Source organism: Ochotona curzoniae, unplaced genomic scaffold (assembly GCF_017591425.1).
Source record: "Ochotona curzoniae isolate NIBS_2020 unplaced genomic scaffold, NIBS_Ocur_1.0 contig_3622, whole genome shotgun sequence".
Lineage (NCBI taxonomy): Eukaryota > Metazoa > Chordata > Mammalia > Lagomorpha > Ochotonidae > Ochotona > Ochotona curzoniae.
In genome coordinates, this window is record NW_024465926.1 from 27,892,314 (window position 1) to 27,905,141 (window position 12,828).

The 12,828-nt window shown below is 43.5% G+C and overlaps 1 protein-coding gene across 3 annotated transcripts in view; it reads left to right on the plus strand.

Moving 5' to 3' along the window:
• The window catches only part of N4BP1 (NEDD4 binding protein 1), a 48,402-nt gene that overhangs the window by 21,189 nt on the left and 14,385 nt on the right, over positions 1 to 12,828 (plus strand). For all 3 annotated transcript variants that reach the window (XM_040982742.1, XM_040982745.1, XM_040982744.1), the window contains exon 2: positions 3,915 to 5,569. In XM_040982742.1, coding sequence (XP_040838676.1) covers positions 3,915 to 5,569 — 1,655 coding nt within the window. The remainder of the gene's footprint in view (positions 1 to 3,914; positions 5,570 to 12,828) is intronic.

Genomic DNA, 12,828 nt, shown 5'->3' on the forward strand with positions numbered 1-12,828 from the left:
TTCCATATGCCAGCAACAAACACATGAAACCAAAACTTTAAAAAAAAAAGCACAATTGACACTCAGTTGAAAAATGACGCTTGAATATGAACACTTGCTGTCAGGAAATACCCTGTTAAGAGATGATGAGACAACAGAGAGAAAATGTCTACAAACCACACATCTGCGAAAAGACTCATATCTAGAATATAAAAAGACTCAACAGGAAAAAGCAATCCAGTCAGGAAGTTAGGATGTGGACAGAAGCAAAACATGTTTCATTGAAGAGGATATATAAAGATAGTCAACAGCACACAGGAGCGTGTTAACATCATTAGCCACTGGGGAAAGAAGTGTAAGTTAAGACCGTAAAAGACACACTGTTACCAAGTATGGTGACTGTATCAAAAGGTGACAAGGTTGTAGAAAAACTGGATCCCTCTCTCATCCATTTTTTTTCTTTTTTATTGATTACATTGCATTATGGGACACAGTTTTATAGGCACTGGGCTTAAGTGGACTCCTCCACCCTGTTGCATTACTACAGTTCAAATTCGGTTGAGATACTTACATTGCAAGCATTTACCAAGCATAAAGTCCAGCATCTTACTGTCCAGATAAGTTCAATGGTTTCTTGGGGAGACCATCTCTGGTCTGAAGGTAGAGCCGGCAGAGTATCATCCAGATCAATTAAAAGCCCCGACATAACATCAGTAACAATTTATAACATGGAATTAATTGACATGATGTTGAGTAACCAATATGTTAAAAGAAAAAAAAAAAGGAATGCAAGTTCTGAACCACATCCTGTGACTTCTTCATTGACATTTCAATAATTAGTTTATATGCAACCGGGCTTTATACACCTTAAAATGGCCATAGATTACTATTCAGCTGTCTGGTGTCTATTTTAATTTTAGTATTTAGCAGTTTATAGCATTGAAGCATGATTTTGCTGAACCTGGCTATTTTTCAGGTAGTCTAACTCTATAACTCTAACAAGACATATGTCAACAGTTTAGGTTGTCAACAGTTTAGGTTTAAGAGGGGTGTGCAGAGAAATCTTCGATACCCCAGTGAGGAGTAACTAATCTTTGTGTCCCACCCAGTGAGGTGTAAGTGCATCCACACTGACCATTTCCTGTCTGGTTTCAAGCTTTCCTTGTTGTTCTCTGTCTGTGTATTCTAGATTTTTTGTTTGTTTGTTTTGAGGGGTTTCTGGAATGATCCTGATGGTTATTGCGAGAGAGGGTGGGGACCCAAAGTCGGAACTAGGCAAGGACCAGAGAAAGCTCCCCTTCCTAGTCCCAAAGGAAGTTTACTGTTCTTCTGTTTCTGCGGACCTCTCAGTGCTCCTGGTTGTTGTTCCGATGACCTTGTATCCTGCAAGGCAGGATTTGGGCTTCTTCCATCCCATTGGGAGATCCAAATGGTGGTGGGTGACCTCAAGGTTCTCAGCCTCTGAAGGCACTCCATTTCCCTGTGGTCTCCTTGGCAGTTGAGATGTTGTCCTTGGTGCTCATACTGATAGTCCTTTGTGAGGATCTGGGAGTCCTCTCATCCAATTTTGAAGGGAGTAAAATGGGATAGCCATTCTGGAAAATAGAAAAGCAGTTCTTTGAAAAATGAAATAATTAAATTACTTAGCAGTTGCACTCCTAATGTTAATTATTTAAAAATGAAACCTTGAGGCCAAATAATTTCACCACTGACTGTAACAACATCGTTTGTGATAGCATCAAACTAACAACCAAAAAGCCCCTCAGTAGGAAAATAGTTTAAAAAGAAGGAAAATGAAACTATAGCTTTCCCATACTTAGGAGTACTACTGAGTGATAACATGGAATGCACTGCTGCAATGCGCAGCAACATGCATGGATTGTGAGGTCACGCTGTTGAGTGAGAAAAGCCAACCTCACAAGCATAGTTCTCTACTTGCAGTTATGTTGCATTCTTGGTATAACAGAATTAGAGAAAGGAAACAGATTAGTGGTGGCTGAGGGTAGGGATAGATGGTAGAAAGTAGATAGCTATTACTATGTGGGGTTAACATGAAGTCTTGTGATATTAGAAAGCTCTAAATTTTCACAAACATGGCCGTCTGTTCACAAAGTTACTCAGAGTGCTGTACACACCCTGTGCCACTGTCTGCCTGGCTTTCATGGTTAACTGTGGTTACATAAGGTGTAATGCTTCAATGGAGCAAAGTGAAGGATGCCCAGGGTCTTTATATTACCTTGGTAAGTTCTTATGGTTCTAACATTTTATTTGGGGAAATCAACAAAAAGACCCTTGACATAGGACATAGCCAATTAAGGCTCTACTTATGGCATGAGCATCCCATATGAGTGCCAGTTTGAGTCTCAGCTGCTCAACTTCCAATCCAGCTCCCTGTTCATGACCTGGGAAAGCAATGAAGGATGCCCTGTGTGTTTGGGCCTCTGGGCCCAGCTGTAGCCATTGCAGTATTTTGGGGAATGAATTAGTGGACAGAAAGCCTAGCCTGCTTTCTGTCTTTCCTTCTCTGTTATAAGTCTGCCATTGAAATAAAAATAAATACATCTTTAAGAATACAATTTTTAAAAACCTAGAATCACAATCCAAATACAGCATAACTTTAAGCAAATGGAGGCCAAATGTTGTCCTGGAAATCTTCAGGGAGCTAACATCAAAATTGAGCACTTCCCTTCCACATTTGGGAAAAGGGGTGATCAGTTACTATCCTTTGCTGAACTTAGTTACTATGTTATAAAAAATAGCAAGCTGGCCTTTGAAAAAGCTGCTCTGTAGCAGTACTAGGGCCACAGACGGTAAAGTGGGAGTAAAGAAGTAACTGACTCTCAGAAGGCTCACAGGGGGCTGCTGCTGTGGGGTTTTCTTCCATCACGTCAGGGTGGGGTAAAATTACAGACATACAACAGATGCGTTCATACTTGAATATGCAGTCTAACTGGAGCTATGTAGCTGCCAACACTGCAAGTGTGTAATAGGTGCAAGTGTTTTGATTGGTGCTGCACAGGTGAACTCTGACACAGCATCATTCGGGAGTGCCGTTCTGATTTATAGAGCAGGATTTGCTAAGCTCATTTCTCACACTTATCTGTCCAGGAAGTTTTCTCTGGTAGTGCAATAGTATTGTTATGTAGTGAGCACCCTGAAACCCTAATTATGCTATGCTTATCTCTGTCACAGTTGAGGAAAGTGAGGGTAAAGGGGTTTGGTGACTTGAACAAGATTACAGCAGCCATAGTAACTCCAGAACGAGAAGTTGCTGTATCAACAAAATGTTTGTGTGTGTTTTATTTGCTTGCTTCATTCATCTGTTTCCCTTTCTAACCTCACATAGGCCTCTTTCCATGCCAGTGACGGGGAGCAGTGTACTGTCCAACATCCTCTGCTTCTTTTATCCGTAGATGTATGTTCCACTTTAGCAGCCTGATATTTCTTGGAACACAAAGTTATACAGGATATAAGTTCAGTTAAGCAGCACATATATTTGTTATTACAAATATTTTACTTAAAATATATTTTCTGAAAATGCAATTATGATTTTTTGTAAAGCCAGCTTGACATTTACAATTGTATATCATTTTTTTAAAAGATTTATTTACTTGACAGGTGGAACGACAGAGAGAAGGATAGACAAAAATCTGTGAATTCGATCCAAATGCCTGCAGCAGCCAGAGCTGAGCCAGGCCCAAGCCAGGAACCCAGGGGTTTGGGCAATCATCCGCTGCCTTCCCAGGCCTATTAGGAGGAAGTTGGAGAGTAAACAGAGGCGGCACCTGATCCCAGGCATCCTGATAGTGAAAGCTGTCATCCCAGCATCTGAACCCACAGCACCACAGTGCCTGCTCCCTGCATATGTGATTAACTATGTGCTATAAGGAGCTTTTGCAAAGTGATCTAATTTCTTGACTTTTTTTTTTTTACAGGAATATATTAAAGGAATCTGTGAACCTGAATTAGAAGAAAGAGAATGTTATCCCAAAGCGATGCACTGCATCTTTGTTGGAGCACAGAGCCTGTTCCTGAAGAGCTTGATTCAGGATACGTGTGCTGACCTCTGCATTCTGGATATTGGCCTTGTTGGTATTCGAGGCAGTGCTGAGGCCGTGGTCATGGCAAGGAGTCACATCCAGCAGTTTGTGAAGCTCTTTGAAAGCAATGAGAACATACCCAACATCCAGAAAGAATCAGAGGTGAAAAGGGAATTCAAACAATTTGTTGAAGCTCGTGCAGACAGTTACACAATGGACTTGTTGATTTTACCCACTTCTTTGAAAAAAGAACTTTTGACACTCACACAAAGCGAGGAGAATCTGTTTGAAACAGGAGGTGATGACTTTACTGAAGTTCGAGATTCCCAACACACACCGTTTACACAAAATGCCAGCCCAGCACTCAATATTTCCCGAGAGGAGGAGGTTTTCCGTGAAGAGGCAAGAAATAAAGCTGGCACTCCTGTTTCTGAGCTCACAAAACAAATGGACTCAGTGTTGTCCAATTCACCAGATGTGCTTTTTGTCCCAGTGAATGGTCTGAGCCCAGGTGAAGAGGCGCTTTCCAAAGACAGAATTTGTCACAAAAGGAGGTCTTCTGATTCTGAGGAAAGGCACACCAAGAAACAGTTTTCTCTGGAGAATGTTCGAGCAGGGGAGGTTGTGCACGATGGTCCAGCCGCAGCTGACCTCTCAGATTCTGAAGTGCTAGACATAAAAGACACTACTGAGGAAATGGAATACAACATCCTTGTCAACTTTTTTAAAACCATGGGCTATTCCCAGGAAATTGTTGAAAAGGTCATTAAGGAATATGGGCCATCCACTGAGCCATTATTGCTCTTAGAAAAAATCGAGAAGGAAAATAAAAGGTCCCAAGAAAGTAGAGAATTTTCACCTGGGACTGTGCATCCAGAGAGCAGCAAAACCAAAAATAAAAGTGTTTATAGCAGCATAAACGAACTTACAGAAGAATCCACTCCAAAGAAAGCACAGGGTCACTCACAGCAAAACACGGCAGAGAAATTTTCTCAGTTCCCATTCAAAGCAGAACCTAAGCCATGTACCTCAAACTGCCGACTTAATGCTTTTGGAACAGTGCCAGTCGAGCAGAAACATGAACTCTGGGGTTCAAACCAAAACTACACTTGTCATTTAGACCTTGAAACTGATGGCCTATCACCTTCTGCTGCACCTTCAAGCCCCAAAGAGGTCAGTTTTGTCTCCAGAGGCACATCAACTCACCAGCCCAGAGTTTCAGTTTATCCTGAAAATGGTTTGCAGCAACAAACAGAATCCTTGCTTCCAAATAACATGAAAGCTGCCTGTGAAAAACATTTGGGATGTTGTAGCTCTCCTCAGTCCAACCCTCCTCCTCCCCTCTCGCCCCCTATGCCACGACCTCACGTGTCACCTCCAGCTCGTGATGTGATGTTTGCGGGGTCTTCTGATAACATTGACTCCTCGGTTACTGGGGTTCAGAGGTTTCGAGACACTCTGAAAGTACCATACAAGCTGGAATTAAAAAATGAACCAGGGAGAACAGACTTGAAGCACATTGTCATAGATGGGAGCAACGTCGCGATTACGTGAGTCCACTACGGAGATTTTTCTTTTAGTTTTACAGTGGGATGTACTCAGCCTGTCTGAATCAAACTCATTACAGTGAAAGGCTTCTGATAAAGTGATAGCAGTTCTCTTTTTAAAAAGGGGGGAGGGAGATTTATTTATTTGAAAGAGAAATTGTGTGAGGTGGTGAGGGGAGGAGGGGCAGAGACCTTAGTGGTCCCCTCTCCGAGTGGCTGATATGGCCGGGGTGGAGCCAGGCTAGAACCAAGGGCTTCTTCAGTTTTCCTACACAGATGGAAAGGGCCCAAGCACTGGGCCATTCATCACGGAATTGGATTGTAAACACAGCAGCCACAACATGAACTCAAGCACCCCTATGGGATGCCGGCATCACAGCCAGTCTTTACTTGCTGTGTCACAATGCAGGCCTTGCAGTTCCTTTCTGAGAAAATCAGTCGGTTTACGCTCTTTTGTGGGCTTCAGCTCATACTAAAAGTTAGTAATACTTGTTTCAGTGAAGAGTGGTATGACTGTTTTTTTGGAAACCTGCCTTGGAACCCTCTTAGGATTTTGCTATATATTTTAAAGGCAGATTTTATAGAGAGGGATAGATAGAGGTCTTTCTTCTGCTGATTCAGTGCCCAGATGGCCACAAAGGTCAGAGTTGAGCTGATTTGAAACCAGGAGCTTCTTCTGGGTCTTCCACAAGGGTGCAGGTGCCTAAGACTCGGGCCGTCTACTGCTGCTTTCCCAGGTCATAATCGGGGAGCTAATCAGGAATGGAGCAGCTGAGAGAATCCAGCCAGCACTTATATGGGATGGCAGTGTCACACAGTGGAGGGTTGGCCTGATGTGCCACCGTGCTCGCCCCTGGGTTTTGATTTTATACCTGTGTTGTGGGCTTACCTTTCTTCTCTAAGATGCAGTCTACTATATTTAGGAGAAGTGTCAGGGTCTGCCTGCTGACCTTTCCTGCTTTTTGATTTGGGACAGATCACTTGACCCGTCTGAGTTTGTTACATGGTTTGTTGCTTTTGTTTGTTTCTGTCTTATTAAGATTTACTTATTTTACTTGAAGGAATTGCCTAAAGAGGGAGATCTTTCCTCTTCAGGTTCACTCCTCAAGGAGCTGTAATGACTGGAGCAGGTCTCCCACTTACATACAGGAGCTCAAGTACTTGGCCATCTTGTGCTGCTTTCCTAGGCCATTAACAGGAAGTTGGATCCTAAGTGGAGCAACCAGCACTAGAACCAGCATTCATGTGGGATGCTGAAAGTGCAGGCATAGGATTATTCTGTAAGACTCCACCCAGCTCAGTTTATTGCTTTTTGATCTAAAGGTCTTTAATATGTTTCATGAGTTTTCAGCAGCAGCTAGGTGTCTCCTGCCAGTTCTCAAAAGCGGTTAGCACTATTGTTTAAAATTTCAGAGAAATTGGGCCCGGTGGCGTGGCCTAGTGGCTTAAGTCCTTGCCTTGAACACACCAGGATCCCATATGGGTGCCGGTTCTGATCCCGGCAGCTCCACTTCCCATCCAGCTCCCTGCTTGTGGCCTGGGAAAGCAGTCAAGGACAGCCCAAAATTTTGGGATCATGCACCCATGTGGGAGACCTGGAGGAAGCTCCTGGCTCCTGGCTCCTGGCTCCTGGCTCCAGATTGGCACAGCACTGGCCGCTGCGCTCACTTGGGGAGTGAATCATCGGACAGATCTTCCTCTCTATCTCTCCTCCTCTCTGTATATCTTATTACAAATATTCTTATATTTGTAATAAAATAAATCTTTGAAAAAAAATAAAATTTCAGAGAAATTAAAGTTGACAGAGTTTAAGCAAAGAATGATTCATCTCTCATGCAGCAGTTAAAGCCAGATGTTCAGAGAGTGTTGCGGACAGGGAACAGTTAATGGCAGAAAAGCAGGGGAAATGGCACGCGGAAGCACCTTGATTGGTCACCGAGCTGTGTTGACGCTATTGGGGGTGGGCAGGGGATGAGACATTTGTCTTGCATCATGTGATTGAGACTCAGCTGTTAGAATGTGCTCAAGTCAGGTTTGTTTATGCATTGTAAAGTTAGGTCGCAGTTGACTTATATGAACTCGGGTTCAAGGGGGAACTTCAAACCTAATGTAACTTAACACCATGGATTTGAAAATCTAAAGGTTTGTAACATGTTAAGTGTCTGCACCTGGAGTGAAGGAAAAATTTTAAACCTTATGAATACTCACCTCAATGGTTGGGTATCCTGTATTGTGGAAACTGTAGATCCGCAATGCCCTGAGTATTTAGGAATACCTGTTGAGATTGAACAATAAATTCACAGTAAAGTCTAGGGAAACACATGCTTGTTACAGATTTGTAGCCTTGCTTTGTTAAATGTTTTGTTAGGGTTTTCAAATAAAGATACAAGAAAATAAAACAAATCCCCATGCGCTAATTATTTAACAGTTACCAACTTCGGAGTAGTCGTGTTCCTCCATGTTCACCTGCTGCCTTATGCCAATATTATATTGAATGAAATCTCAGGCATTTCATTTTATCTACAAATGTATTAATATGTATAACAATTATCTTTTTTATTTTTTGAATAAGTTATTGATGCCATGGGTTGTTGTTTTGCTTTTAAAGATTTATCTTTATTTGAAAGGCAGAGTTATAGAGAAATCTGCCATCCTCTGGTTCCCTGAATGGTTGCAATGTCCAGAGCTGGGCCAATCTGAAGCCGAGCTTCCTCTGGGTCTCCCTCGTGGGTTCAGTGTCCCAAGGCTCTGAGCCAGTTTTCCCTGCTTTTCCAGACCATAAGCAGGAAGGATCAGAAGTGGAACAGCTAGGAACTGGTGCTAATATCCAATGTCAACACCTCAGGCAGAAGCACCAGGCCCCAGTGGCTCTGTTTTTTTTAAGACAGGACTTGAAAATATGTAGTTTAGTCTCATTTGTCTTTGTTTGCAAATGACACTGTTTACTGTCATTTCATTTTGTCTAGTGGTAACTCCTGAGCAAACCCCAGCAAGTGACCCCCGCTACATAGCATCATCTAAGTGGAAACGTGAAGTACAGTTGCCGTCTCCCACAGAACAGCAGCCCAGCCCAGTTCCGTGCTGCTAACAGTTTCTTGAGCCATGTGATGATATGATGTTTAGATCTTAATTGTAATTACTAATCATTTTTCACTTTTCTCTGTGGGAAGATTTCCCGAATTGGTGTTGAATAAGAAATGCAAATTCATGTAAAATGAACAGTGAGTGATAGTGATACTTTAAGCACACCTGGGGAAGTTGTAGTGTTTCTCAGAGGCACTCTTGGTATTTGGAGTGGTGCTGTGTGTTTCTTTTTTTTTTTTTTTTTAGATTTATTTTATTTTTTATTGGAAAGGCGGATATACAGAGAGGAGAAACAGAGAGGAAGATCTTCCGTCCATTGATTCACTCCCCAAGGGAGCGCAGCGGGCTGATGCTATGCCAAACCGAAGCCAGGATCCTCTTCTGGGTCTCCCACACGGGTGCAGGGTCCCAAAGCTTTGGGCTGTCCTTGACTGCTTTCCCGGGCCACAAGCAGGGAGCTGGAAAGGAAGCGGGGCCGCCAGGATTAGAACCGGCACCCATATGGGATCCCGGGCGTGCAAGGCGAGGACCTTAACCACTGCGCCACTTCGCCAGGCCCACCCAAGTGCTGTGTGTTTCTAATAGGAGGCTCAGCTCCTAGTACCCCTGTCTGCTCTTTTTGACACCTCAGAACGGCCCCCGCTGTTTCCTTAGACTGTTGGCTGTGGCACTGCAGGATGCTGCAAGCTGTCTTTGAAAGTACATTTCTCGGGAAGGATCTGAGTTTTCTTTGGATTTCCAGCTGTCTCAAGTTAAATACTACAGTTTTACAAAGAGATGTGCTGCTACTCTTAAGAAGATAGACTTATCCTTAATTGGATATGGATTGACTTGAAAATACCAGTAGTTAAAACTAACCATTTTTTCTAGGGGGAAAATCTGCTTCATGGGTAATGGGGTTTGATTTTGTAATGATGTGGAAATGTGTGGAGCTGAATGTAAATTGTGGCTAAACAGCATTGTGAGGGTGTCAAGTCCATTGATTTGGTCTCTTCAAATGATTATATTATGTGGATTCCACCTAGATAAACTTTAAATGTTCTATGGAAGGGTCAGCCCTTACTCTAAATCAGTAGCTTCAATATTAAGTGCATTACATTTTCCTAGAATGTGTTGAAGGACCAGTCTCCTATTCACAGAATTACTGCCAATGCCCATGGTCTGGCACACAGCAAATACTTGCTGATGAAAGAATGAATCACAGAGTTAAACATTAGGACAGCTTTAGTGGCTTTTCATTGCCCATTATCAGTTTAGATTAGTTGTTCACCGAGGCTGTGAAATATCTGGAATTTTAAGACTGTAACACATTTTGCATATCAGACACTGTACCTTGTTTTACATATTTTTATTTTTAGAAAATGTGTATTAATTTTTGTTTGAAAAGCAGAGAAACAGACAGACATAGACACAGAGAGATCTTGCCTCACCCAGATCACAACAGTCTGAGCCGGGGCAGGCCCAAGTAGAGTTGGTAGTTCAGTTTGGAGTCCTTGAGTCATCCCCACTGCATCCCAGGGTAGGCATTAGCAGGAAGCTGGGGTTGGAAGCTGAGGTGAGAATTAAATCTGACACAACAGTAGGGGTTTGGGCAATCGAAGAGGGAAGTTTAACTGCTGCAACAACCGACTACTATCATTTTTATGTTTTTTAAGATTTATGTATTTGAAAAGCAGAATTAGGAGGAGGAGAGAGAGAGAGCACCCATTGCTGGTTCACTTCTCAATGTCCGTAAAACTAGGACCAGGCCAGATTGAAACCAAGAGCTTCATCCAGGTCTTCCCTGTCAGTAGCAAGGATTCAAGACTGGGACCATCTTCCACTGCTTTCCCAGGCACGTCAGTGGGAAGCTGGATTGGAAGTCCAACAGCTAAGACTTGAACCGGTGCCCGTATGGGATGCTTGCACTGCAGATGGTGGCTTAATGTGCTGCATCACAGTGATACGGCAAGTTTGTTTATTTGTTTTTTTAATAAAAACAAAGTACCAATTTTGTAAGGCAACAAATATCTGAAATTTACATAGCATGAAGTAGCTTTAACGGTGCAAGGTTACACAAAGAAGAGATTTGGGCCCATGATGTCTCCAGAACCACCTTTCTCAGCATTTGAGAATTTCTTACTGAAGACATAGATTGTGTGTGGTCCAGAGTAAACCTCAGTAGTTGGGGAAGTAGTTAGGAGAAGTTTGAGTTGTTAAGCAACAGGATCAGGGGGTGTCAGGCTCAGCCTCTGCCTGTGCAGCATGATATCTGCAGCTTCTGCACACGCGTGAGAAATTCCAGAATACCCCCCACTGCACACTGCTGAGTGTGCGTATTTTTACGCTGTTTTTCCCCTGCCGCGATGAATGAGTCAAGTAATGAGTAAGTGGAAATTGTGGTAAATGGCTAGACACCTCAATGGGGACCAAGTAACATCGGGGCTCTGTCAGCCCGAAACTTCAGCACAAGAGCACCTGACTTATCTGGGTAGTAATTTTCCATATCGGTGAGATTTGCCCCTTTGCTTGCCAGAATTGTGCATTTTCAACATCTTGTCATGCTGGTGCTTCTGTAGCAGGATTCAGTGGTTGTGTTTATTAAGTAGAAGTTGTTAAAGAGAGATCATTTTTCCGAGTTGCTCAGAAAGGACTCTGATCTGCCTTTTTTTTTTTTTTTCTCTTTTCTTTTTTCAGTTTTAGTTTTGTTTTTTGAAGGCCAGAGTGACAGGGAAAGATGATCCATCTGGTGGTTCATAAACCAAATGCCCGCAACAGCCTGGGTTGGGCCAGGCCAAAGCCAGGAGCTGGGGTCCCCATTCAGGTCTCCCGCAGGGGTAGCAGGAGTCCAGGTACTTAGGCACATTAGCAGGAAGTTCCTAGACGCAGAGATGGCATTCTGTCCCAGGCACGGCAATACTGGATGCTAAGGTTCCAGAGGGTGACTTGACCCACTGTGCCACAACACCTTTGTGATGCCCTTTGTTGTTTTTTTCTCTTTTTACTTTTTTCCCCCTCTTCTTTCCTCTTGCTTCTTTTTTTCTTCATTTATATTTATTTACAAATCCTGTGTTGAGGGCTGACTTTCAGTAGATCGCAGCGAGGGAGCTGCTCTGCTACATAGGAAACCCCGACCAAGAGGCAGATGGTCTAGGAATGGTTTGGCGCCAGGTTCCCCAGGAACGTGCATTGCTGACGGACGAGAGGCTGTCTCCCTTTCCAGCCACTGCCCGTTTCCCAGGACCAAGGGCTCTCCGCACCAGACCCTGGTCCCGTTGCACGGGGAGGTGCGTTGCAGGCACGCTGCTGAGCCGGACACGTGGCTTGGCTGTGAGCTGGGGCAGCAGAGGACCGGCTATCCAAGGCCAACCGAGGCTCCTTTGACACTGCCGTTTGTTTTTTTGTTTAAAATCAGTTGCCTATCATCTGGCTCTTCTCTGCTTTGAACACTTCTTAATTGACTATTTCTTATGATGTAGAAGACAAACCAGATGATTTAACTTATTACCAGTTTTTTTAATTTTTTTTTTCTGAAAAGGCAGATTTGAGAGAGAAGGAAATACGGAAAGATCTTCTAGTCTGCTGGATCACTACCCAGATGGCCACAATGGCCAGAGCTAAGCTGATCTGAAACCAGGAGCTTCCTCTGAGCCTCCCACTTGGGTAGAGAATCCCAAGGCTTAGGGCCGTCCTTGACTGCTTTCCCAGATCACAAGCAGGGAGCTGGATGGGAAGTGGGGTAGCCAGTTCACACTCTGGCACCCATGTAGGATCCTAGTCTTCATACAAGGTGAGGGTTTAGCCACTGAGCTGTCACGCCAGACCCACTGGTTACCAGTTCTGAGGAACAGGACTTCTGATTGCTCCTAAGAGCCTGCTCACCTGATCTCCCGGGCCCAGTGACTGCAGTTCATTCTGCATTTGGAGCCAGGGGCCCACATGCTGTGGGTGAATAGAGTTCTGGTAGTCCGTCTGTCAACATTTTCAAATCAGCAGTTTGGTTCCCCGCCCCGCCCCCCCTTTTTTATTCCCTGAAGTTATTTTCTGGATAAATATATCTGCGAGAATTTTGAATCATTGCTGTTCAATTCTAGAGATTTTTTTTTTAAGTATCAAAAGTGGCATTCATCACTGAGAACACTACTTGGGAAATTAGTTGGCATTTGTAGAAATGGTCTTTGCTTTTTCTTGGGATCGCT